This window comes from Colletotrichum truncatum (assembly GCF_014235925.2).
Source record: "Colletotrichum truncatum strain CMES1059 chromosome Unknown Contig_0009, whole genome shotgun sequence".
NCBI lineage: Eukaryota > Fungi > Ascomycota > Sordariomycetes > Glomerellales > Glomerellaceae > Colletotrichum > Colletotrichum truncatum.
The window spans coordinates 596829-624363 of NW_027222406.1; the positions used below are offsets into that span (position 1 = coordinate 596829).

General features: G+C 51.3%; 5 protein-coding genes across 5 annotated transcripts; 2 read left to right on the plus strand and 3 right to left on the minus strand.

Moving 5' to 3' along the window:
• Positions 1-5588: 5588 nt before the first annotated feature.
• On the minus strand, positions 5589-6362 carry CTRU02_212701 (uncharacterized protein; the record flags this gene model as incomplete). Its single annotated transcript, XM_036723468.1, has 1 exon — positions 5589-6362. The coding sequence occupies one exon, from the start codon at positions 6360-6362 to the stop codon at positions 5589-5591; it is 774 nt and encodes a 257-aa protein (XP_036584744.1).
• A 1446-nt stretch (positions 6363-7808) lies between these two features.
• On the plus strand, positions 7809-10178 carry CTRU02_212702 (chromatin remodeling complex subunit; the record flags this gene model as incomplete). Its single annotated transcript, XM_036723467.1, has 3 exons — positions 7809-7848; positions 7907-7985; positions 8054-10178. The coding sequence occupies 3 exons, from the start codon at positions 7809-7811 to the stop codon at positions 10176-10178; spliced, it is 2244 nt and encodes a 747-aa protein (XP_036584743.1).
• Positions 10179-10820: 642 nt separating this feature from the next.
• On the plus strand, positions 10821-12674 carry CTRU02_212703 (major facilitator superfamily transporter; the record flags this gene model as incomplete). Its single annotated transcript, XM_036723466.1, has 3 exons — positions 10821-11203; positions 11262-11787; positions 11835-12674. The coding sequence occupies 3 exons, from the start codon at positions 10821-10823 to the stop codon at positions 12672-12674; spliced, it is 1749 nt and encodes a 582-aa protein (XP_036584742.1).
• A 3977-nt stretch (positions 12675-16651) lies between these two features.
• Positions 16652-18081, minus strand: CTRU02_212704 (elicitor protein; the record flags this gene model as incomplete). The annotated part of the gene is made up of 6 exons (XM_036723464.2): positions 16652-17246; positions 17297-17354; positions 17438-17542; positions 17630-17785; positions 17857-17875; positions 18064-18081. 6 exons carry the CDS (start codon positions 18079-18081, stop codon positions 16652-16654), a joined length of 951 nt encoding a protein of 316 aa, XP_036584740.2.
• A 4950-nt stretch (positions 18082-23031) lies between these two features.
• Positions 23032-24732, minus strand: CTRU02_212705 (wsc domain-containing protein; the record flags this gene model as incomplete). Its single annotated transcript, XM_036723463.1, has 1 exon — positions 23032-24732. The coding sequence occupies one exon, from the start codon at positions 24730-24732 to the stop codon at positions 23032-23034; it is 1701 nt and encodes a 566-aa protein (XP_036584739.1).
• Positions 24733-27535: the final 2803 nt, after the last annotated feature.

A 27535-nucleotide genomic window follows, 5' to 3' on the forward strand; every position in this document is an offset into this window, starting at 1 on the left:
CCACTCTATCGCCCTGTATCGACGATAAACGCACTTGACGTATGAGCTAGAAAGGCCCCGTCGGTGGTCTCCGGCTAGGTCCATCAAGGCTGAGATTTGGCGAGGACCCTAGCGATCCGAAGGAAATACTTCCCGAGGAGGTGGCTTGTCTCATCCCATACACCCACATGTGGCGACATGGCCCTGGATAACAGTGGACAGAGAAGGGGGTCACGGGGCCATCGGAGAGAAAGAACTGAGGCCGGCCGGCAACTCTGACCATGGTGAGAGTGCGAGTGCACCGGGCGATGGCCATGGCAGTGAGGGTGGACACTGGATACAAGAACCGAAACTAACATCAACCTGAACTACGTTATTATGGGGGTGTGTGTCTGGGTGTCCGGCTGTTGCTGGTGTGCTGTCATTTTTTTCCCCCTCTCTCGCTCTCGTCTCTTCGCGCACGCAAGTTTTGCATTCCAACCTTTGGCGGCGGAAACCAACCAAGAGACAGGGTTCACGGACGAACCTCCGTCAAGTATCGAAATGATACGATACGTCTTGTCTGGAGTGTCAGTAGGCCGAGTACGGCACGTCTGCAAGGTAAATCCGCCGCAGCCCAGTACCCGTTCCAGGCCAATGGGGGAGGGGGCATGGGGGCCATGAAGAGGGGCCTCGGGCAATGTCTGTGTAGCAGCTGGTGTGGATGCAACCAAGTACATTTAGCACATTAGAGATTTTTACCCACGAGTCCCCAGGGCCAATCAGGCCCGGGTACGACGATCATGAACGAGAGTGTTTGGCAAGAGAATCCTGACGTCGGGCTCTTGTTTTGGCAGCGACAGCGGAGTAGGGATGACGCCTGTTCCCGACTGTGCCAAATCCCTGGCTCCCCACATGACGAACCTGGCATCCTATCCTTTCCAGCAGATCCGCTCTCGGGCATCATCTTTTTTTTTTTCTCCCCTTTCTTTCTTCTTGTCCAGCCGTTGTGCCAATGACGAGCAACGGAAGAGCAGGCATAAACCAGCACAGATAGGCCTATGTAGCTGCGCGGCTTGAATTGATGCATATGCATGTCAGTAATCAGATCGGCCAGTGGATTGGCGCCCGCGGCTGATGAGCAGTTGGAGCTTGAGCTTGCATCAGGCACTGCTGGAATTAGCTCAACTTCTGGTCACCTTGGCGTAGCTTAAAGCAAAGGCAGGTTAGCCGGCGGAAGCATGCAGAAGCAGGACACACACGCACGTAGCTGGAGATCGGGGAAGATGTGATGAAAGAGTCCCGCTTGTGTGAGTGGATGACCGTCTGTTCGTCTCTCCATATCTCTCTGGCTTGCGTCGTTCCGGAGCGGCAGGGTAACAATGAGCGGAGTGTTGCCGAGAGGAGGGAGCCTCGGGACCATGTGGATGAGGGCGTCAGACGGAGAAGTTCCAGGTCCAGCTCCAGTTTCCAGGCAGGTCGATCGGGGTCCTGTTGCAGCCCACTCGAAGAAATGGAATATTGTACCCTGGCTCAGGACAGCGAGTGGATTCGAATCTGGCCAGGCATGGTTTGGAAGAAGAATTTCGGCGTTGGCTAGAAAACAGGCAGCACAAGGTAGACGGGCAGAGTACCCACGCGACAGGCATCGTGTCTCCAGCCGAGCGACAGGACGGTGCGTAGAAACCTTGCGGCAACATAAAGGAGAGAGAGGCTGGATTGTGCTAGATGAGAGATGGGGTGGAAGGAGCAGCACCTGAACCAGGACCAGAACCAGCGTCTGAGCCAGAGCCAGAAGCAGAGTCAGAGCGACAAATTTGATCAAATATCAACAGTGATGGAGGGTATATGGCGCGGAAACCATGGAACCAGACATTGCTCAACATTGTTGGTTGGTGAGCGTGCTGGGTGCTGGTGGCACGGAGCAGATACGTCTGAAGTTGACTTTGAGCTGCCAGTCGACGCAATCTGATTTGTCGCTGAGGTAAGCATATGCAGGGGATGGGACGGGGGGGTTCTGCGAGCGTGTGGATGTGTTGTCGTGTGTGTCTTGGTTGTGGCCTGGTGTGGTATCGTGTCGAATGGTAAGGTACCAAGCCGTAGTATCGATGGTGGTAGTAGTAGTGGTTGCCGCGCTGTGTGAGTTATCGGCAAAAGGATGTGTGGGTGACGTTGTGTGTGCCTTGCAGCCTGCAGTATTGGCACCTCTCTTGCTCTCTTCTTGCCTTAGCTCCCAGACCATTGGCTGCTGTAGCCCTGTGCGGATCAAGATCGCGTATCCGTATTACGACGTGGTACGCATCGAGGCAAAATACCTCAAGCTTTGCGCCAGCGGCACCTGGTAACTGTTGTTAGCTCTGAGCAGCACCATCAGCGGAATCCGCTCCCGATCTCATCTTTTTTTTTTTTCCTTTTTTTCGATGTCGCTTCTAGTTCCCCATTTTCTTTCGTCCACCCATTATTTCCATTAACATACTATGTTCTAGCTCGTCCCGACTTTCGCCTCGTTCTCACCCCTTTGCGTTTTTCATCCACAGTACAGTCCACTCGGGGCAGGTCCAGGCGTCGTTTGTCCACCCAAGAGAGCCATGGTACGGAATCAGTTACCAGGCCCTGATAGCGGGTCCTTCGTCTGCTTTTCTTTTCCTGGTCCTGAACAGCGTGTCGAATCCCACCATTATCCCGCTGACTCGTGCCGTGACTCGTTGGATTTAGGGCCGACCTACTGCACAAAGTCCACTGGGGACGCGGGGGCAGTGCCAGGGGTTTTGCAGGGGCTGCAGCTGTCTCAGATCTGTCGCAGAACGACACACCCTTGTCTCGCTTCAACCCCTCGACTGGGTTGACCGTTGACCACAGTCCTCCTCCGAGTCTCCGTCACTCAATCATCCTCCGGCTCAACCTCTCGCGCGTCTTCAATCTTTTTTGCCTTCTTACGCACTCCTGTGTGTGTTGTCAACCCACCGCGACATTGGTCAGTTACCAACCAGTCAGCCAGTCAACGCCCCGTCTTTCTACCTCGTCGCCGTGGTAGAGCGACACCCTTCATCCCTCCTAACCTGCTCTTCATCCGTACTCACGATCTTGGTGCTCAATCAGCGCCAGCCCAAGTTTCGCTCGTTAATCGGCTTCTCTCGCCCCATGTGCCGCATCCACTTTCCCTGTTCATATGCTTCTGTACGTACTCGGCAGGCCTTGCACCTGCCTGAACTGCAGCACACCTTCATACCGAGCCAATTTCGTCCTCCTCATCCTTCCTCACACCTTAATTCCTCACTGAGGTGGCGGCGGCCTCTCTGCACTGCTCACTACGTACTCTGTCGTTACCAGTCTGATCCGATGTTGTCGTCGCGCGTCTGTGAAGTTTGTCTCCTACTTATCCGCCCCTCTGTGAGACTACAAGTAAAAACCTGCTCTTTGACCCCAAAAATCAAATCATGATTGAATTCAAATCAAATGCCATCCCGCACAGCTACTGGCGTTTGGGGCTCTTGTATGAGACGTGAGACTTGCCCGCAACTAACCAGTTCCCAGACAGCACACAAGACTAACATCGAATCGGATACTCTGGCCAACTGGCCTCTTCACCGCGTCCTGTTCTCTTGTCTCTATTCACCTACAGCTTGTAATCCGCCGCAACCTTAATCGTCATCTCTGTACTTGGACGGGCTGAGTAGCAGAGACGTCTCCGGTTTGGCTCTTGCGCCAAGATGGTTCACTTGTCTTGACGATCCAACACATCTGACTTCGCGACTGGCTACCCCTCCCCATCCCTCTCCCCTCACCATCGCCCTGCGTCCCGTTACTTGACGCGCCTCCGAAGCGAGCCGCTCCCACCTCGTCGTCTGGACGCTGTGATTTGTCCTCTTGTCCGCTCTAGGCTGCCCTGTGGAATGTGCCACGATGGGCCGATATGGGCCTCTTATCCGAGAGCCACATATTCAAGAGCTGAAAAACCGGCTGAAAGTCGAGACCATCAGGAAAAGCAAGCTGTTCTCGCGGAAACAAATAGACCTTCCAGAAAAAGCCCAACCATGCAGCGATTGACCGGCCAGTTGGCGGCAATAACACGCGTCATGTTAATGCCTCGACCCTGTGGTTTCCATTTGTGTAGTCGGTGGAGAGTCGTTTTGCATATAATAGATGCCCGCTATAGCTCTCACAGCCATGGATCTCCTCGAATAGAGTCATAATCCATCAGCCTATGATAGTCGCTTGCTCCCGCTATTACGGCCTGGGTTGCGGGCGCGAGTCGAGACCCTAGGGCTGCCACCTGTCTTACTGGCTGTACACGCGTAAAGTGGCTCCCGTCGCCCATCATCGCCAACAGGAACCAATCCGTGTGCTGCTGAAGCTTGTTGAGCCCAGTCGTTGGCGACAATCCGACCACCACGGGAATTGACATGGCGCTAACCATGTACATCCCCAATCCGCCAGAAACTCTCTCATAGGGCTCTGTGTGTTGTCCATCGTTAGTGAAACTTAGCGTTGCCTTCCGTAGTAGGATATCCATCGCGGACTTCCGTCTGGACATTGTCGCACGCCACAAGACAACTCACTGATCCAACCCTCCTTCCCCAAAAGATCAGATTGCAAAGTCCTAAAGCATCCAGCCATCTTGGACCTTTGAATCCGTATGTCTGTGCGGAGAGACTAACTCTCGCGCTGGTGGCCTCCATTAGCCTGCGGTACCCGCTGGCTAGCTTCTACCGAGCCTTCGATGAGTTGTTCTGTGGGTCTTCCGGAGTGGCCGCTGACAGGGACTGATGGTCTTGCTTGCATGACAACCTCGGACGTTTTGGGAAATTACGCCAACTCTCGAGCCGTGGCCGCTGCCTATAACTCGGTTCATATGGAGATCACAGGCCAATGATGACGCGACTTTACCCCGCCATCGATTCCTGATCAACTCGACTCTATACAAGGCACTTAGCACAGGGCGGACCATTGGAGGAGGCTGACAAGATCTCATCCACAGCCGCAAGGGGAAAGGGGCGGGCAGGGTAACGATGAACTTTGTGGAACGCTATGTTAGTCGGCGTTTTATCAGACTGATCGATGTGTTTGATGTTTACCATCGCCCGGGTCAAACCAGCCATTTGACGGCACAGTGGGAACTAGCTGGCTTGATAGGATGGTAGTTTCGGTGGCCTGCGCATCAGATTAGTGCAACACGGCACAGTAGAAGGGATGTAAATAGCATGCAGTAGATGCCATAGTTTCCCCGGCTCCTTCCTTCTGAGCGCATCTGTGTCAGATCGCGAGACAGGCCAGTCTCGGAGTTCTCGATCAAAAGCAACTCCGGTAGAACCTCTCTTTGTGGACAGAGAGGATTAGTAGCGAGCAGACGCTACCTCGTTGGTGCGAAACCGTGTCATGGATGGACCTGGACAAGGAATAATTAGGGATGAGGGCCACATGGCTGCACATCTGATGCTTGAAGCTGGAGACCCGTAAAGATATTACCAAGAACATCAGTAGAGCGCACAAAATATAGCCAATGGCTAATCAGAACATCGATTTTCGTTAACTTCATGATATTGTCCTTCTATATGTAGATTGTTGGGCCTAGAGAGGTGGCAGTGGGTTTGATAATGAAAATGAATTATGGTGAGGCCCTTGAGGCTGTTCTAGTCTTTGTTAATTCTTCGCCATACCTCTTGCTCGGCTGCAACAAGAGAGCCTCCGGCAGCCGCAGCCCATTTCTTTGCCGTGTCCCATACACCTTCGTCTGTCTGGGCTTGGGGTCCTCTCTCCACTGCCGATGCTACCGCAGCATTATGGGCAGCTCTCTGATGGCTGTTGAATTCGGACGCACTAACGTCTTGCTGGTATCCTGGAGGGTGTTCAAGGCTAGAGGCAGGATCGCCTCCTAACGGAATGGGTTGCGGTCCAGTCATCTGAGGTCCATAGGCAGTGTTGGTGGACGTGGAAGAACCTCGCTGAGCAGCATACGACATGGTTGGGGGAGGGATGGTCATCTGTGGAGGATAAGGAACGGTGGCCTGAGTTGCGGGCGTAGGGGCTGGAGGTTGGTAGGTCTCGCCCGCTTTTGGGGGTGGAGGCAGCGTCGACTTGCCTGCTGAAGGCACAGGGGCAGCACCTGGCTGCGGCGGCGGGGGTTGGCTGACATCATCCGTCGCCGTCGTTGGAGTTGGACGTGGGACGGGATATGCTTGCGCAGAGGTTGTCTGAACAGGCAGAGATGGGGCGGCACCAGGTTGTGCCGGCGGATATGGTTGCTGGTGTGTAGCTGAGGATGCATTCGCGCCAACTGGATTTTGCGATAATCCAGCAGCGTTGGCAGGAATGCCCTGAGCTTGTGCCGGTTCAGTTTGCGGAGTCGGCCCCGAAGCCTTAGAGGCGTTGATTGGGCTGGCGCTATGGATTTGAATTGGAGGCATAGTTGATGATAGACCTCTTGGCCGAGGTGTGAGAAGTACGGAACTACGGGGATTGGGCGTTTGCAAAAAGTGAAATTCGAAGACCTTTGAGAGAATGTTCAAGTTAGATTCAACAAAATCGTGTCCGTTCCTACGCGAGGTGTCTCTGAATTCGGATCGGAGTCATGAAGCAGACGTGGCACGTTGTGTGGTTTCCTTTTTGACAGGCGAAACCTTACGTGACGACGTCATGGCTTCTGCGGTTGGGGCGATGTCAGGTGACCCAATACGTTGGGTAGCCGAGGCAGATGCAGGTGAAGGAAGGCAACAGGCAACCTAAGCTGTAAGGTACGACAGGATCTGTGTTCCATCTTACTGCCTCGGATGGGTATTTTTTTGTTTTGTTTTTTTGGCCGGAGAAGGAAGTTACCTTCAACGTGCAAAACAAAGGACAGTGCAGCATAAGATGGGCCCCAAACTTTGGGTGCTAGGGCAAAGAAAGGAAGTAGTCAATTGTCATTATGGTGGTAGATACTGGTAGTCATGTTTTTCCTCCATCACTTACCTGCCAGTCCGAGAGGGAGAGCACTTGCACTTCATTGCCTTAGAGGCAGAAGGAGCTTCCACCGAAAGGTCCCGGGACATGCTGGTAACGAGACTTATTGATTATTTGGACTTTGGTTCGGCGGGAACTGTTGTGTCAAGTTCATCCACTCAGTAGTTGTCCATGCAAACAAGCAGCAGTCAGGCTACAGAGCATCATGCAAATGGTCAGGCTTGTGACCAATAGTTCGCTAGAGACTGAAGCCGGAAACGGCCCTTTACCGGCAGATGCTTGGACCCCGTTGAATTGCCAAATCAAAACTTCTTTGGACGAGAGAGCAGAATCCTGACCCTCCCGACATGATCTTGACTGTGCTCGGTTGGCTGTGCACGCTATGCAAACGACACAGGGATCGCCTTCTGGTTACTGTAGCACCAAAGCAGTTGCCACAACCGTTAGTTTCCTAGTGTCATGCCTAGAAGAATGTTTTAGTTGTAGAGTTGAGTAAGTGTTGAGGCTTGTCATGCGGTATGCCGGTGTCATTCATTGTCGGTTTGACAAAGATCTATGCGAAAGTTGTTTGCCGTGCGAATTTCTGAGGAAACACGAAGGAGCTGGTAGAACTCGCGGCGGAACCGGAGCATTCGGAAACATTGGCCGCTATTTCAGATTTCCGACGGTGAATTGGTTCCGTTTGTGGATCAACGAAATCCCGCTCCGGCAAGAGCTATTCCATTTTAGTCTAAATTGTCTCGTGCACAGACCAGAAGGCTGTTGGCAACGAGTGATGGTTGGTAGCTGCAGGAGGCTGAGAGCCTTCTGAATCTTGAGGCTGGTGGTTTTGATTTGTTTTCGCAATTGGATTTCATGACACCAGCACCGGCCCGCCATCTGGCTCCAAGGAATAGGAGCAAGACGACAACATGGTAGGGAAAGTCAGTGAGAGGGTTCTCCTTCGGGAGGGTAAGTTGAAAACCAATCTTTTTGTGCTACGACACCAAGAAACTAATCGCGGACGCAGGCCTGGAGAGAACCGATAATGGCATGAAGCAGACAAGCTGGCCAGACGTTACACCGATCAATCAGAAGAACTACTATACGTATGCTTGAAACTATTATGATGTCTACCATTTGATTACATTGATACTAATGCATGCCGCAATAAAAGAGATTATATGAAGCGCGATGATCAGATTCTTGCCTTGCGACTACAGGGTGATGCTACCCGCGACAGGATTGTGCAAGCAGCAAAGGATAGAGACCGCGCTCTTGCTCAGAGCGGGCGAGCTGAGGTCCCTTTGGTCATCCCCGAACTTCAACCCGAGGAAGCGCCCACCGATGTCGCGGCTGGTTTGGACCCCTCCAAAGTCATTGTCATCCACCCTGGCAGCCAGAACCTTCGCATTGGCTTTGCTAGCGATGCTCTTCCTAAATCGATCCCCATGACACTCGCGACAAAATTCCCGCAAACTGAGGCAGAAATGCACGAGGCTCTCCCCCGACGGCAGTTCGAAGCGAAAACACAGGATCAGCAGTATGGTGAAGAGTGGTCAAAGAAATACGCCAAAATGTGCAACGACCTCAAACTGGAAATGCGCGCGAACAAGCGTAAAGTTTTGCCTAACTCCAAGGAGCTGGTACTGAACTACAATCGTCGCACCGAGCCTGAGATTATCCAGACGCACAACGACCCCTTGCAGATCGAATGGACCGATATCAACGACCTACAGGATGCTAAGTCATCTGCTTCCTGCTTCATTGGAAACCAAGCTCAACGAGTGCCGGACGACTCTCAGCCAAAGTTCAAGCTCTGGTGGCCGATCCAGCATGGTGTGCTGAATGAAAACGACTACACTAATGCTGAACACCTTTTCGATGATTTCGAAACTCTGCTGGACAAGGCCATCCGACAGGAGCTAGGTCTCACTAAAAACAGTACATGGAAGCAATACAGCTGTGTTTTCGTTATTCCAGATCTCTATGACAAGAAATATGTCGAGCAAGTACTCAGATCCTGCATGACCTGGTTTGAGTTCAACCGTATATGCTTCATTCAGGAGAGTATGGCAGCCACTTTCGGAGCTGGATATACACAGGCTTGTGTTGTCGACGTTGGGGCTCAAAAGACTTCAATTACCTGTGTTGAGGACGGTCTTTGCGTTGAAGACTCCCGTATCAACATGAAATATGGCGGTTACGATGTGACGGAGACATTCGTCAAAATGCTGCTTTACGATAATTTTCCATACCAGGATATCAACTTGCGGAGACGATATGACTTTCTCCTTGCTGAGGAGCTAAAAGTTAAGCATTGCACAATGTCACAGTCGGACATTTCTGTGCAGCTATATCAGTTCCATTTGCGAGCCCCGAATCAGCCAACACACAAATACCAGTTCAAAACTTATGATGAGGTCATCCTCGCCCCTATGGGCTTCTATGATCCAACAATTTTCGACAGCAGTACGAAGCTAAGAGGCAGAAGGAAGCTTATTGACCGGTCTTACAACGCTTATGATGTTGACATCCCTGACGACCCGACTTCAGCCGCGCAGTTCGCCATCCTGGCTCATGTCAAGCCATCCCTGAACGCAGCGCCAACCAACGGCTTCCCTCAGTCGCAAAACGATGTTTCAACTCCGGTGAAGGAGAAGTTGCAGCCGTTCGATTTCCTCAAGCGTGGTGAAAATGGGATAAACGGGACTCCGTCTGGGTCTAATGCTCCGTCGCCGGCTCCAGAGGGTGTCAGCACCCCTGTACCAGCCCCGTTTGTGTTTGGAGGAAACAAAGAGGGTGCTAACGGGGGAAGTCCTGCTCCTCCTGTGCGTAATGGCGGCACTCCGGGTCCAAATGGCACTACGGTTGCGCAGCCACCTTCTGGGATGTTTGTTGATTCTGCGGCGCGCAGTGCAAAGGCTCAGGCCATTGAGCGCGATGGCGTTTTGCCGATGGCACCACTAGACATTGCCATCCTTACGAGTATCAACAATGCGGCCAAGGGCGACGACAAAAAGCTGCGAGACTACCTGGGCAGTATCATGGTCATTGGCGGTGGCTCAAAGACACCTCAGTTCACAGTCGTCTTGGAAGAGAAGCTCAAGGCACGACGGCCTGATCTTTTCGATCGCATCCTCGTCAGTAGAAGCGCCAGAGACATGGACGAGCAGGTTGTGACTTGGAAGGGAGCCAGCGTTTTTGCTAAACTCCCTGCAAACGATTCATGGGTCACACCGTTCGAGTTCGAACGGCTTGGCTCTCGTGTGCTGCATCACAAGGTGCTGTGGGCTTGGTAGGCGGTTCAATAAACGGAATGATCACCATCCGCTATTGTGAAAGGTACGGTTTAGGAAAGCAACGGAGTCGGGGATTCAACCGGGGAAAGCAATTGCAGGCATTTACGGAGGCAAAGTGATGATGAAGGCCTGGGCCACAGGCGTTGGGCGTCATGTAATTTCTTAGGGATAACTTTGGGTGAAAGGTTTAGTCAGGCAATTTAGTGCAAATTGCTCGACCTCCTTTTGCAAAGGACCAACCTTGGCTTCAAAACACAAAAAGTCCGTTGTCGCACCACTTTCAGTCAGCATGCTAGCAGGTCTAAGTGACATGCACTCGAGCTACAGCAGGTGTCCGGTCGAATACGTAATGGTGTGGTGCATCTATGATGTGGTAGGTGTGGGCTTATGTAAGGCGGCTAGTCCGGAGTGGCAGGGACCACAGATGTATGATGTTTACCCATGGTCCCGCACCGCCAGCACTACTACCCTGCTTTCTCCCTTGTGGTCAACAACAAACAAAAGCACTTCCTCCTACCTCCTCCTCTCAACATTTTGTATCGCTCGCCGCGAGATGTGAGGTTCTGATCGGACGGTGGTCTGCGGCAGAAAGGAGAATACCCTCAGTTGCTCAGTACAACACCACTACGATCAACATTCACCATGGCGGTTCTGTCCCGCTACTTGCCCTTCTCCGAGGCGACTACAACACTGCAAGCAGTGACATATCTCCTCGGTATTTCCTTATTCTCCATTTCCTTTCTCGTTTTTCTTAACAGCAGCATATCGTTTGTCATTACCGATTTAATTGGCGTCAAGGATGGCGTGGGTGATATCGTCGGCACCCTCGGCTTCGTTGACGAGCTTGTTGCGCTTGTCGCATGTCCGGTATGGGGACTGGTCTCTGATCGCCTCGGTGTAAGATGGGTTGCTGTCATTGGATACGCCGTGATTGGCGCAGCCTTAATGCTGTTCGTCCAGGCGCGCAACATCTATCCGCAGTTGCTTCTGGCGCGCGTCTTCTTCGCCATCGGCGCTACAGCGGCGTAGGTCGTTACCTCAACCGTGTGGAGTGGGCAAGTTGACTGACAATGTTATACTTAGGGCCACGATGGTGACGGCTATTCTACCGTCTTTGACAGATGATAGCGACAAATCCGATAGCTCTGCAAACGCTGCAAACAAGCCGGTCCGTAACCCCCGGAACAGTGTCGCCATGTCCCTCGAGTCCGATATGACCATTACTCCGGTGCGATATCACGGCATCGGTGAAAACGGACAAGCAGGAGCATCCAGCGATGCGGACGAAACAAAAGCTGGCAAGCCTTCGGCGCTGGCGGGTTACGTTGGGTTATTTACGGGATGTGGCGCGCTGGTTGCGCTCTCACTGTTTCTCCCACTACCCGCTCGTTTCGGCGAGGTTGATGGCGTTACGCCCCGTGAGGCTGTCGCTGACAGCTTCTATGTGGTGGGAATTGTTGCCTTTTTGGTAGCAATCTTTGTTCTTTTTGGGTTGAGAAATTTGAAGGGCGAGGAGGGTAAAGGCTGGTCCGTCTTGTTGGGATACAAAACAAGTCTAAGCTCTGAGGATGAATCCGATGAGCATGGATCAGACCACCCCTCTCGACCAGTAAGTTACCTCGCCGCAAGCTTCAGAAATCAGCTAACAGGAAGCAGAAGGTTCTACCATATTTTCGCCTGCTCCGAGATTCTGTCACTCTTGGCTTCACCGATTCTCAGATTGCCCTTGGTTACTTGGGCGGTTTTGTGGCTCGTGCCTCCACAGTCGCAATTTCACTCTTCGTTCCTCTTTACATCAATACTTTTTTCATCAGCAACGGCTTCTGCAAAGGATCTCCTCATGATTCCTCTCCTGAATTGAAGAAAGAATGCAGATCTGCATATCTCCTTGCGTCTATTTTGACTGGTGTGGCTCAGCTCCTCGGCCTGATTGCTGCACCTATATTTGGCTACCTCAACAGGAGGCGTGGGCGCGTTAACTACCCGATTCTAATTGCCACTGCTTTCGGTATTGTCGGCTACGTCGCTTTCCCCCAATTGGCCAGTCCGGAATTCAAGAACGTCGACGGACGAGGCGGCAGTCCTGTTGTTTTCCTTGTTGTTATTCTGATCGGCATTAGTCAGATTGGAGCTATTGTCTGCAGTCTGGGCTCACTCGGCCGCGGTGTTCTGACCGCAGATATACCCAAGTCGCAGCATGTTGACACAATCGAGGACTCGGTCGAAGCTATGGAGAACCAGACGGAAGATGCGCCGCTGCTACAGCATAACGCAAGCGTAGACGCTGTGTCGCGAGTGCGGCTCAAGGGCTCCATCGCCGGCATGTATTCCTGGTTTGGCGGAGCGGCCATTCTACTGCTCACGAAATTGGGGGGCTTCATGTTTGATGCAGTGTCAACAGGCGCACCATTCTACATGATGGCGTGTTTCAACGCTATCCTTCTCCTTGCCAGTTTGGGCATTGATACCGCTCGTTTCTTCCGAGACAGGCAATAATGGCACATATCAAGAGAAACAATAAATATGCATAATTTGTTCTGATTATTCATCCTTCCAGATAAACAGTGACGTCTAGTTTGCACCGTTATCATATGTTGTAGGATATGAGAGACTCACCTGTTTTAGTAGTCGCTAACATTCCCTGTGGAGAGCCACCGATGGTACTCAGCAGATACAATAGCCAAGCTATTTATGAAGATATAACCCTTTCTCTTGATTTATTCGATGGCAGTGCGCCGTCGCACAGGGAACTTCAGTTCCTTGTCCTCGGAAATTGTCGCCAGACCACACGGAGCAGAGCTGATAAAGATGACAGGCGGACGTCTTCCAGGCTTCCTAGGTACCAGCTTTTTCCGAGACCATCGCTTCCCTCGCAAAATGTACCTCAGGCGTCGTCGCATCCTTTCAACAATGGCCTGCTGGTCTGAAACCCATTCCTCCACGGAGCCCGAGTCCAGTCCTTCAGGCCGTCTGACGCAAGTCTCCTCTCCAATACCATGGAGAAGGACGTTTGTGTCGCTCGCAACATCCTCGTTGCGGTTCTCATCCATTGACTCCATGAACTGCTTGCAGTTAGCACTACTAATACTGGCGACGTAATATACCTGCTTGAAATCCATCATTAACTCGCCCCCTATGCCGCACATGTGGCACAGGGATGGCATTTGCAAGGAAGGTTTTCTGCGTGTGAAGAAACGTCTGAGACGGTTGAGGGCACTATCATGTTTTTCTGCCGTGCGACTTGCGGTGCAGTATGGGCATTTTGTCGTGGTGAAGGGTGGAGCGGCTGATGGCTTGAGAGGGCTCCGTTTTCTCAGAGGCATTTTTTCGAAGACTTTGCTTTTTGACGTTATCTGTTAGACTGTCTTTGTGATTGGATTGCGAGTTGATTTGAGAGAACAGTCATGACCTTGAGCTCAACTTTATAGGTTGCTGAAATGACCATGCTGTCTAGCCGCATAGTCTGACCAGTCTCTTGATGGCCCGAAAACAAAGCGGAGAACAATTTCATTACTTCAGCTCAAGTGGTTTTTTTAATCGCCGTTGGATAGTTTCAGGAGTGCTCGATATATTTGTGGCCTGGGCATGGTTTGCTTTGTATGTTTTGGTGTCTTGAAAGAGACATCGAGTTTTAACAATCGAGGTGTTCGCTCTTTGGGCCAAGAGCTTGGGTCACTTCGATTTTCGAGGAGCATCAAACAAACCAAATAAAATGATATGTCGTTATGGCAAGATGAGATGATGTTTAAGCAAAGGGCTACCAGGTCTCAACTACCATTTAGATTTCTTGGTTTTAGTTAGTTGTATTGGTTTTTGAAGACAAGGGGACTGGCTGTGGACGCGTGTTGTGAGTAGGCCAAGTAAAAGGTCTTTTTGAGTGGACATGGTTCTTGGGGACTGAGCTATTTTGTAAACCCAGGGGATGATAGTAGCAGCTATCTTTTTCTTACAGTGTCTATGCCAGTTTCTCTTCGGCATTGCTGACACAAAAGACAGAGAAACCCCGCAAGTCTTGAGCCTTCCCCAGACCACTCTTGGCTCGACCGGCTGGTTTTATTATCCTTTCTGATTTCGGCTATCATATATTGGGTTTTGGCCGGGAATGGAATTGTAAAAAGCAAACTACGCTCCATCTGGCGGTATCATCAGGGGAGCTAGAGTTTCTTCAGCAGCCTCGAGGCCAGGGAAAGGGACCCCATAGACAGAAGTGCGTCAATGTTGCGTTTCAAACTATGACTTCCCTGTATGGTACTGAAAACTAACAGGAGGAATATGTCCAAAAGCATCCGCAGAATAACTCTAAGTAGGTAGACACAAAATAATCTATCTTAAATTATTCCTTTTTCGAGTGATATTTACTCAACATTCCTTTATCAACTGATGCATACAACCACCATTTGGGACCGGGGTAATTGTAAACATCTTTATTAGAGCCAGAGGGATGTAGTTTATTTAAGCATGCGCGTTTGTGGTTTACTCCGTAGCGCCGAAGTTTCCATCACTGTCAGGGTTGCACGAAGGTCTATCTGGGGAGTTAAGCAACAACGATATAGAAACAAATCATTACGATAAGTCGAAGCCATGTGCAATTATTAAAGATCTCCAACTAATCGAGGGGTGGGCTACATTATCACCCTATTTACATCGACGTTTGCTCTAGCAGGTGATAATGGTTACGACAAGGTTGTTCCTCAGGATGATAGCAGTATATTGCGAAAGCGGCAAGCCTGACCTAAAGTTCCAAAAGCCCTATATCCTCTGTTTTGCAATGGTGGACGATTCTGCTTCTTTTTGTCTTCTACAACAACTCGAACCCATAATGTTTGAAACGTTTAGGAAGGTTGCTCAATCCAGATTTCTCACTGGGTGGTCAAAACAATGACATCCTTCGGGAAAGGTATTGACAGAGTAGTCAAGACTTTGAAGTGATAAGGTCATCTAGTAGTAGTGATTAAGATATATGTCGACGCTTGGAATGATGTAACATGTGCGTACTTGACCAGCGAAGACGTAAATGTTTTGATGGCACACCTCGCTAAAGAGCAGTACGTGGTGTCAGTCACTCTCCCACAAGATATGTTATTCCAAAAGAAACGAGCGCTAGTGACCTGATGTTGACAAGATATATACTGTCATTCTCTCACTCACAATGTGTGAGTTCTACCCTTTTCGAGCAAGACTATGTCGTCGATGTACTGAGCAAACTGAAATACGCTCCTAAAGCATAATGCGAGCGGCTGAGACGGAGACACAGAGGGGAGGGGATGGGGGTTTTTGTACACATAACCCAATACACCGACAGCGATTGGGATTTTGATAGAATTTGATAGACATCCTAAGCAATTCTCAACCCCAACAATGCCGGATGTTTTTGTGACACACTATATCTCATCTATAATTTTCTGCGACAATAATTAGCCAGACTTATAAGCAAGGACGCGAATCTCAGAATGCACCATGGATATGAGAGGCAGTTCGGGACATAATGTTGTCACTCATCTAAACATCTTACGATTCTATCTCTTACACATCTCTTGTTATGTAAAGATTGAATTGTAGGAAGGTATAGATTCACATCCAAATACTGAGTTCACCCACTCCGAGCGATATAGCTGAGAGCATACGAGCATACAACGAACAGAAAAAGGATTGGTGGATCCATTACCATTAGTATTGACGTAGGTTTATTCTTACTTAAAGTTCACCTCGTCCAAGCATGCAATATCCGGTCCGAGTTAGATATCCACAAGTGTCCGAGTAACGCCTATCAATGTCGCCGCCGCCGCTGCTGCCAACGAGTCATCAAGCTGCGTTAATGGGCCGGTTCCGGCTTTCGCGGAAGCATGGCTTCCCGATAGGCATCCAGAAGCCTCGAATCTGGATTATCGATACCCGGCCGTTGGGCTTTCTGCGGCGAGAATGGCCAGCTGTTGTAAAACCGTTATTGTAGGATAATACTGTTTTGCCCAGGCTGGATTCAAGACACAGTGTTGATGCGCCATCAGTGCAAGGCTTCATCAATATACGAACGAAATTGATGTGCGTGATCTTTAGATCGCTTCTTGCTTAGTCCGTTAGTCTGTAACAAGACCATATCTTGATCAAGCACGTTACGCATTAAGAGTTTCAGTGAATGAGCATCTCTTAAGACCACAAAATGTCTCGACACGGGTTGCACACACACTTATACCATTGCAGTGACCAGCAAGGCCGGAAAACAGTGAAAACCATGCAAAAGAGACCATTTGACTTTTTGAACGATACCGTCCTTAAGTACCTAGATGAAAAAGCCTTTCATTCATTGTGCAGCGACCAGAAATTCAGCCGGCCCAGTCCTCGGAAACCATGACGCAAACCATCCTTCTTCAATTTTCCCCGAAAACTGGCCCTTCCCTTCCGTATACATCGTTGGCTAGAGCGGAAACATGTGTCGGTGCACATTCTTGCCTAATTTTTGGCAGGTATGGTGGCATTTATTTGCCGCCGAGGCTGGGGAAAGCAGACTCGTCCTTGGTGTTGATGGGAGCAGCGCCCTCACGACGACCGCCACGGGCAGGAGCACCACCGCGGGCAGGAGCGCCGCCGCGGGGAGCGCCGCCACGGGGACCACCACGGTCAGCGCCGCGAGCACCGCCACGAGGACCGCCACGGCCGCCACGGCCGCCGCGGGGACGCTCAGGCTCAACGTAGCGCTGGTCGATGTCGATGAGCTGCTTGGTCTTGCGCTCACGCTCACGCTTGGTCTTGCCACCGGTGCCGATCATGAAGTCCTCATCCTCACGGGTGACCTCCTTGACGTTGGTCCACTCCTTCTTGAGCTTGGTGCCCTCGTTGGCCTTGCGGACCTCGAGGCCGGAGTCCAGGGCGAGCTTCTTCTCTGCCTGCTGGGCAAGGTAGTCGGCGAAAGAGATGTGCTTATCCTCGGGCTCGGCGGGCTCCTCAGCGGCGGCCTCGGCCTCAGCATCCTTCTGCTCAGCCTGAGCAATGGCCTCACCGGCCTGCTCGTCCTTGCGCTCAGCCTCGCCCTCAGTGGCGCCCCAAGACTGGGCAGCCTGCTTCTCAGAGCCGCTGTGGTATGTTAGCGTCATGAATTGGTTGACGGGAGGTGATAAAATTACCTGGCCAGGCCCTTAGAGTGACGGTCGTCGCGCTCACGAGGGAAGCGGCCACCGCGACCTATCCTCCATGTTAATACACGAAATCATTTGATCCACCTTGCATGAATTCCTGGGGTAAGGCGGCGACGGGTAGGTACAAACCTCCACGGACACGGGCACCATAGCCACCACGGGGGCCGCCTCTAGCAGGCTCCTCGGTGGTCTTGCCACGGTTGCGGTCGCTGCCAGCACCGCGGTCACGGAAAGCTGTCGGTTAAAGTTGTGTCAGCGAGCCGAGCCACAAAGCGGGGTTGCGTCTCGGAAAGCCGTAGACGACAATTGAGGTCAACGTACCGGCCTCGTTGCCAGAGGCGTTGTTGCGGCGAGCACCGGTGTTAGCGGCGGCGCGCGAGGGGGCCTCGGGCTCGGCGTTACGCTTGGTAGAGCGCATGGTGGTCTTCTCGACCGTCTTCACGGGTGCCTGAGGGGTGTCATCCTCCGCGTCGTTGCCTGTTGTGGGTGGTTAGGGCATGACTAGAAAGCGAGCAATTATTCGTCGGGTTCGTCATCGAGTATCATACCGAGGAGCTCGAACAGGTTCTAGAAGGCATTGTCAGTCCAAGTAGCAGACGGAGATGGTCGACGAAACAGCATGAATTTTGTCGACGACAACAACATCGAAAGAAATGACAACGACAACGACGACGCACACAATGGCGAGGTCAAAATAACGACGACAAACAGATAATTCAAAATGGAGAGGACAATAAGAAATAGAGCGAGCTTACCTTGCTTGCGACCGACATCTTGTCGCCTGGATTGTGGTGAACAATAGCGACCTAGTCTAGGATGTGATTTGGGGTAAAGAGACAAGGTTAGAACACCATGACCTGGCGGTGGTGATGATGCTCAATGGGGATATGGACCAATTGGTGCCGGTGGTGATGTTACGATAGAGGTGAAGAAACTGCTCGATGGGGCACTGGGGTTCCGGGCGGGACAAATCACAGCACTGGGAAGCGACGAAGCACGGAGCAAATTAGGTCAGGCAGCCAGGGCACGCAGGGCAACACAGGGCACGAAAACGGCCCGGCCACCAATGGCAGCCCGTCACTGGCCACTAAAAACACACACAGGGCACACAACACACACCACTTTGACACTGCCCCTCCCCTCCTTCACAGCGCCAGTGCCAGAGTCTCCGGGAATTTTTTAGTGTGAGATCATCATCCGCCCGGGCTCGCTTAGCATTTCTCCCCTCCTCCATTTTGTGTGTCTTTGGTGGAATTTTCCCAGTGGTCAGAACCTCACTTTTTAGGGCTCTAGACGCAGCATATCCCTCCCCTGACCTTGCCAGTCGTTTATCCGGCTGCCGGTAAGCTCTCGCTCACCCGGCCACTAATCTCGGCCAATCTGCTCTCCCGATCCCGGATTCCAGCAGCTCCCGATTGAACCGAGGGGTCGTTTTCCTAACCAACAGTACGGACTTCGCTCCTGTTCGTTCCTCGGATTGCAGAATGCGAAAAGGAGGGGCGGGACCCTCGGCATGTTTCCATTGACCCCAGCTCCATACGGAAACCAATCCGAGCACAAACTCTCGTCCACAACTGTCGTCATTGCTTTCATTGTCGATGTTCCTGCTCCTGCTACAGTCTCCTGCCATAATCGCTAACACCGCCATCCCATCGGAGCATGGGATAAGCTCCTTGCACCACCTTGCCATGACAGCCCGAGCTCTTGAAACCCAGCTCTGGTTCAAGCACGCCGTTTTTCGGACGCAACATGCAGGCTAAGCCTTGGTGGCTACCGACGGCGACCAATGTCATCTGAGCGCAAGCTCCACAGAAGCTACAAAGCTGGGGAAAACTCAATCCGCAAATGGTCTGGGTCGACAAGGTACACAACCTCGTAGCCACCACCCGCTGGGTCTGTCGGGGATGACGCTCTCCTTCGTGTCTTCATTTGCCAGTTATACCCCAGTTTTTGTATGTCTGTGTGGGATGGAGATCCTCAATGAGGACGATTTCGAATCGTATCAGAGGCTGCTTGTGCCTCAATATAGTGTGTGCTTGCGATCCATGTGAAAGTGGCAAATGACTTGAGTCAATGTACTCCGACAAGGGCATTATGAGTTGACTACCTTGATGTCCTTTTCAGCTGATTGAAAGCCTGTTTGTGGACATATCTAAGCTGGTCATGGCCGCTAGAGATTATGTTGTAAGCATAAACCATCACCATCCATTTGGCGCGTTTATGATGTATAGCTCTCCCTTGGAGAGCTACCAATTCACCCATTCCCCCGGCCACGTTATATCAAGCAGCGAATAAGAGATTGCAGGCTACGATGCGAAAGCCATAGAGCAGACAAGGCGATGTAATGTGATCAATTTGGTTGTGGAAGTCTTTATCTTGCGCAACAGTTTTACCAGCTGGCCGTACTTCGTAAGCCCCTGCTGCCAGACGAGGACCAGAGTTTCCTGGCCCAGATCGCCTAAATCAAGACCCTGACATCAAGGTGCCCTCATCGGCTGAGTACTTGTCCTTCTTGTGCGGTTATGGTATAGCTCTCGTAGCCCAGTATCTGGGCCGAATGAGAAGTGTACTGTATAACAGTATTCTCGTATTGGTCCTCCTCCCACATGTGCTGGATACGATACTTGACTGTGTCACATATCTATCAGCGAATATCAGTGAGCTCATGGGGTCTCGGAGAGAGTATGACTTTGTTTCTATCACTGAGTTCTGTACATAATACGATTGTTCAACTGTGTGTATAGAGATCATTTGCTTTCCGAGGGTTTCGTGAGAGACGGTTTGCTTGATTAGCTCCAGAAGGAGTAAACAATCTCTTTTCTCCCTTCTAACTTCATCCCTGGCGACGAGCTTGACTTCCTTCTAGAAATTTTATCGCAACGGTCATGTCTGTCTTGAAACTCATTCGCGATTTACTGGTCCAAAGAGTATACCGCTAGGCAACAAGCATCTCACGAGTGCTTTCCATCCCCTTCTGTGGTTATTTGGGTCGACTGAGACTCCATACAGTCTTACAAGAAAAGGCCCAAGCCCCATAACTGCGCAATCTATTGTCTCGGTGAAAATCTTTACCGCCGGATGATTACAGAGCAAAAGTCTAACCATTAGCCCAGGCAATGGCTAAGTGCAAAGTTCACATGAATTCAACTACATGAAAGTCTCGTAAGTAGTCCCAAAAGAAGGTAAAACTTCAGTGGTAGGCTGCCAATACAGTCTTTCCAAGCCGTGGCTGTTGTCATTACTTGAACTGGTTTCCATGCGGATATCATAGATGGAGCCACTTATGCATTCATTCTCAGATATAAAGCTATTGCAATCTACCAACCTAGAATCAGAAGGCGGAAGCAGGTCTTCGCAATAACCCAATGAGCCCGCGCCGCCTTCCAGTGCACCACATTTTTGTTGTGTTGAAGGATATTTTCGCATCTCATCCGGTCCTTTTTGCCAACATACACTCATGTACTGTTCTTCGCAGATCACGGGGCTGTGAACTAAAGATACACACATCACCTTTCGTAGATAGCCCTAGCCAGTGAAGCTGAAATCCCAAAAAGGGAAAGCATATTAGTCATACGAACTCAACCCCTGCCGCTGAAGGAACAGCGAACGTCATGAGCCCCACCAAGGAGCGTACCCCATCTCCGTCTACACTTCAAGACACGGTTACGCGACTGCTGCATCACAACCAAACATGCAACTGATTCGCCAGCATGGCCAAGTGGTAAGGCATCGCACTTGTAATGCGGGGATCCTGTGTTCGATCCACAGTGTTGGCAACCAGCTTTCATTTTTTCACCTTTTTGATGATGGGTGCATTACCGCTGTATGTTCGAAAAGATGCTAATTGTTCTGTTTGTTGGGTGAATCACCACCACTTTTGGTGAACACTATCCTAAAGTGAATGCACCGTTGGGCTAACCTTCCCACAGGACAAATGATCTATATTGCTTCCCTTTTAAACAAGAAGAGCACTGACAATCAAGAACTTGTTCGAGTGACAGTTACAAACTGAAAAGAAAAGCAATCATTAGTGGGAGTGGTTTAATTGTTTTTACATAAATGATGCTGCCATTGCTGACCAGGAATGCGATTTGATTGCACATCAGCCGACGAAGACATATTCCCACGTCGCGTTTGCCTGTGCCCAATGAAAGCTCTACAATAGGTCTCATGCTCGATGAACACCTCAATTACTCTCTCGAGGAGACAGGACCAAGCCCTGTAGTAATCCCCTTTATTTTTGATCAAACTGACACATGATGCTCCGCATACAGTGTCATTTACGAAAGATTACATCAGCATTCATTTTCGTTCTCCTGTCTGACGACTTCAAGGCCAGAGAAACCCATAACGCGTTAGGTGATCAATAAGACAAAGAGCAAACCATTTTCGGTAATTACATTGTGCTTCCGAGTTGATCGAATACTGCTGTCGGTTCCTGAGACTGAGAAGAAGGCACATACGTGTTGTGGGGGTTGCATTTCATTGACGGATAGGTCTTGGAGGTTGGCTTACTACCAACCACGCAAGGAACTAACGCGGCTGAAGGGGAGGTCTGGTCTTGAAGTCTTGTCGTACCCAAGTGTGGAAATAGTAGGGAGATTCTGCACACAATAACCGACCAGGCTAAGCCGAAGCTTCGTCTCCATGGCACATAAACATACGTCAACATCGAGAACATCACCTGATACGCTTCCTTCCGAATAATCATGTCAGGGAATCACTATTATCTTACCTCCTGAGAACCAAATCTTGGTGGGCCTGAAGGTGATACAGAAAGAACCCGAGATACCAAGACTCCCATATATAACAACAGGATTGACTCCCAAAAGGTGCGAGACTAAAGGAGACGGGGTGTTTACTAGGCTGGGAACCCAGTGTTTGTCCGTGCAAATTATCCTCCAAAGTCAAAGTGACACAATGAATATAGGACGCCAAAACCTGAATGTCCCCTTGGCGAGCACAATTCTGACATTTCTAGGACCGCGGCTCTGACACGCTGGACCAGACTTATTAAAAAAAAAAAAAAAAAGACTCTAAAATATTCCCACGTGTCCAAGCAAGGCGGCTTTTCAACTCTTCCTACTTCCGTCAATTTGACGCGAACATCACTGAAAATCTTGACGTAGAGATGGTTTAGTTTCAAGTGCCGGTTTCGTCGCACGCCGAGATTCATTGGCCAGCACTGACATATTAAACATTAGTAGAGAATAGGTAGTCTTTGCGAGTCATTGTATGAGTCTACGAGACTATGTTTATTTGGACGTATTTGAAGGAAGCAGTAGCTTGTTGTGGGAGAGAAGGACGACATGGCTGAAACAACACTTCTGGGGGGTTCTAGGTGTGGAGGTACCATATCATAAGCTTGTGAGTACATAGGACCTTGTGGGCAGTGCCAATTGCTCCAGCTTCTTCATGGTGAATTCGCCGGCTTTGTCACGTTTGTCACATCATCTCTATCAACACTCTCAGAGCATATGGAGGATGGCCATTTTGATCAAGACGCATGTCACGGGGTATGCACATTTAAGTCAGGGGCAAAGTTTTGAAAAAGCAAAGTTAAAGATTGTGTGAGAAACTAGCCATTAAACAAGATAAAGCTTTCAACCGTCTAAAGAGTGTGTGGTCGCAGCCATGCATTCATAAAACCGAAAAACTCCCCGTCTATAATTTTGAGCACCACGCCGGCAAGGCTGCTGCCAACGCTGATGTCGTGGTACAGCTTAGTACTGGCCGCCAAAGACGCCGCACTTGTTGTTGGCAAGAACGTTCCTGTTCTCCCAGATGCAGTCCTGCAGCTGGATCTTGCACTTGTTGAGGGCGACGGTGAAGGTGTCGCCGAAGAAGAAGCGCTTGGCGATATCGGGAGCCTCGGAGTAGGCAGCACCTCTGCGGCGGTTGTTGTAAGCCTTGCAGCCCTGGGCGTAGACATTCTGGCACTCAGTGTACTGCTCCTGGCAAGCTTCGTTGCAAGCGCCGGAGAGGCTGCCCTTGCCGAACCCCTTACAGCTGCGAGAGTCGGACTCGGTGTAGAGCTTGAACTGGTTGCCGGCCTTGAAATCCTCAAGGATATCGTTGCAGGTGACGACGGGGATCTCAATGCCACCAACGGGGTTTCCGGGTCCGTAGTTGAAGAGCCAGCTGGAAGGCTGCTTGCAGATACCGGTAGGAGGAGGAGGGACGACGGTGACCGGGGTAGTGGGGGTAGTCGCGGTCGTAGGGCAAGGGTAGGTGGAAACGGAGGTGGATCCGGGCTTCCATCCCTTGGGCTGCTTCTTCTGGTAGCAGTCCCTCTTGCTGCAAGAGCCCTTCTTGCCAGAGCAGCTGTTGGAGCAGTAGCTAGAAACATCCTTGCACCAAGCCTTGAATTCGTGGCAGCTGGCACTGCCGGGGAAGCCGGCACCCTTGAAACAGGCGTTAACCTGGAGAGCACATCTGTTGCTGGCCTTGGAGCAGCCGTCCTGGTCCTCGAAGTCAGGGAGGTTCTTGTTGCACCACTTACCGCAGCCGTACTCGCAAGTAGCGGGGGTTACGACAGTGGTGGTGCACATGGCCGGGGCAGTGGTGCTAGGAGTGGGCTTGGGGGTGTTGGTAGGAGGGGGAGGAAGCAGCGAGGTGACGGGGAGGGTGACCGGAATGGAAATGGGAATGGAAATCGAAGGCGAGACGACAGGAGGAAGGAAGCCGCAAGGCTCAAGAGACAACAGCTCCTTAGAAGCGTAGACCTCAACAGTTCCAGCGCCACCGCACTTCTTGTTGCTGTCTCCGTTGCAAGGCATACCGCACTTGTCGCTGGTGGTGGGCGTGGAGTAGTTACCAATGACGACACCGCAGTAGCACTCGGAACCGAATTCGAGACCAGCAAACGGGTAACCGTCGGCGGCGCAGGCAGCGATACAGGAAGAGGGGGTCATCTTGCTGCCGTCAACCTGGTTCTGACGCTCGCCGATGGTACGTCCGTGGTTGGTGTCGTCGGTGTAGCAGCCGATGGACTTGAAGGCGTTGACATCGACCTTGGCCACGTTGGGGAAGGTAGGATCGGCCCAGACAGAGAAAGCACCAGAACCACCGCAGGTCTCGTTCTGGGCAGCCTCGCACTTGAAGCCACAGGCAGACTCGTCAAGCAAGGCGCTGTTGACAGTCGCACTGCAGTAGCAGACACCGTAGAAGGTGAGACCAGCGTAGCGGTAACCGTTGCCCTTGCACTCAGAAATACACTTGGCCGTGGTCATGGTGTGCTGATCAGCGCTGGAGCGGTAGTCCAGGGCATCCTCGCCCTGAGTACCCTTCTCAGCGAAGCAACCAGAGTAGGCAAAGGGCTTGAAAGGGTCAAGGCACGGGGGCAACTCGACATTAGTCGCAGTGACCTGAGTAAAGAGGGTAGCAGCTGCAAGAGCAGCTACGGCTCGAATGAGGGGAGCCATTTCAAAAGAATGTTTGGCGTTTGGTTAAAGAAAGAATGGACAGGTCTTTTGCGAAAGCAGAAGAAAAGAATGTGACTGCGATCCCGTAGAGGGTTGTGTGTGATGAGGAGAGAAGAGCAACAGGATGAGAGGCATCGAAGCCCTCCATATATAGTGAAAACTGATCATGTCGAAGTACGTCAGGATGGCGCTCCAGTGCGGTATACGATCAAAGTAACCAGAAATGCGAGCGTAGTGACCGATGGAGTGGTGTCAGGTCGAGCGGGGACGACGCCGCGGCTAGGACCTTAGCGTGATATCCAAGGATAGAAAGAAATGCAACATCTTCTCTTAGACCGATAGGAGGTTGATTTTCCGCTTGGATTTGTTTCTGTCGTCTCTCACAGAGGAATCGGCAGGAAACGGTCAAATCGTGGCACCGATGTCAGGCAGAAGGGTGCTAGAGTCAGGCAGGTACAGCAAAAGCTGGGCGCCACCACGCCAGTGCGATGGAGTCAGGCCAAGACAACATCAACTAAAGGTGACGACCGGCATTCATTCACCTATGCTGGCGCTAGTCATTGCAGACTCAATTGCCAAGTTTCTACTCTCTTTCCGGTCAAGAGGCAAGGCCGAGATGCAGTCATCATAGAGGTCTCCGCCAGCCTAGGCTGGGCCGGCGGAAAAGAGCTAGGTCCATAGGCCCGAGCGGGAAACCAAGCCGGAAGGGGCATAATTCAAGATTTGATAGCTATGATCCAGACCCCTTCCGGTCGGCGGGAGTCGGCGGGTCACGGTGAGGAGAAACATTGTTGTGGGAGAGGCGAGGAAACAAACAAAGCCCGGGTAGGCCGGGGCATTTCCGTTTTAGGCAATAACAGAGCCCCATACCGGGGAGGAGAGCGCTCGGTCCCATTGGCGCATGCGGTGTTAAGCTCAGTTCATCCCGTCCAGCAGAGCAAGGGGTGAAGGGAGAGCGCCAGTACCTGCATTAGCTGGACTCTCCAGTCTGGACTCGACTGCTAATTTAAACTATGCCTTTCTTATGACGCCTCCCAAAAGTGCCCTCCTATAGAGCGGAGTGTTTTTGGGGTTTTGATGCCGTCAAGTCTAATTTCCCCATAGCCACCTTATTCAACCATGATTTAGCTCCAGATGCAGAACGTGGTCTTCGAAGCCTCGTCTCCCTTTGAACAAAAGAGAAGCCCCTTTCCCAAGAATATCTTTTGTCATCGTTTGGGTCGAAACGCTACCTTGAAAATGCCCTGGTGGTCTGCCACATAGAGGCATAACTCTACAATTACATCAATACGGCCAGGTCTCGGCCCGATACGGCCCTCTGGGCTCTCCCCCTATGCTTGGCCCAAGTCATCCTCATCTCAGCTGGCGTTGTAGTCCTCGCTTTCGCGAAGCCCCCCTCTACATTATAACTTCTTTTTCGCTCGAGCACATTTACACACTGATTTGTCAACAAACGCATGGTCTGGGGTCGGATTCACAGCCGGGAATAGTGCAGAGTTCATTGTTTTGCTTCCCCCACAGTTTAGTGAGCACAGCAACGTCCTAGGGACCAGGGCAGCTACATACACAGGCCTTCGCATTTTGACCCATGATGTATCCGCTTGTGTACAAATCCACGTCGCTGCAACCTCTTCGATGTTTGAGCGGCACGTCCATTACACGGAAGCACCTTGGACAACATGGACCCCTAATTGTGCTCTGGCATCTATCTGCCTGTTCAACGGCCACGGCCTTTGCTTGAACCTCGTATCCTTCTCCAAGGACTCGGTACTGTATAATGTCGGTGCAAATCACGTCAATGACAACCAAGACCGCTACTTTGGAGCAGCTTTCCCCATTGTGGGGCATAACCATCCCCAAGATAGTATTTCATGGTGATCACCAGCTGAGAACAGGGCCATTCCCGCCTCCAGGGCCTAGGTACATCGCAAATATCTAAGCTGCTCATAGGGCTGTCAGACCTGCAGACATCCGCAACTTTTCCTAGGCACAGACCTCTCAACTGCAGGTGAGTATTGCTGGGCCCTAGGGGCACGGCCGTATTGCCTGTGAGCAAAGAAAGGAGGACTACCCGACAAGCTTGGGAGTACGAAATACACGACTATAACCAAAGAAAGCATCTCTTTGAGATCAAGCTTAAGCGTAAGCTTGAATGTGTCCCATCCCAGGCTCAACATAGTCAATGACTCGTCATTTCCCTTTGTTATCGGCTTAGTATGAACCAGGCAGTGGGGCACTGGGGATTTCCATTTGACTTCGTTTTCTGCCAAGTATGGGCACCGCCGAGACTTCTATAACAGCTCCATAACCTGTGATAGGATGTCTGGCCAATCATGCAATCCTCGAAAAGTACCGTAAACTAGGCCGATTGGTCATTTGAACTGCAAGATATCCTCAAAGCAGCTTGTACAGACACGATGCTTTCAGCCAAGTGAACTGTCAAATGCACCCGAGACAGCGACAGCTTCTTCGGGATTGCCTGGTCTGCATACCATCATCTCATCCGCCAGGAACCCATCCTTAAGATGGACATACCGTCTGAGCCGCCAAAACCCTTCGTGCATCCGACAAGCCTGAAGATCACACGGGTCTCTCTACACATGCTCAGCTCACATCAACAACACAAACAAAGACTCGGGCGGCGAGCTGCTGCGCCTCCGTTATCCGCCAATGGCGCCGGCCCAATGCCAATGCAACTGAACAATGCGTACCTGAAAACACTGCTAGCGCACCCTCCACCGCGGGAAAAAGAGGCTAGACGAGCTGCTGTGGTCTGACCGTCTGTCAATGGGGGCTCTGGCGC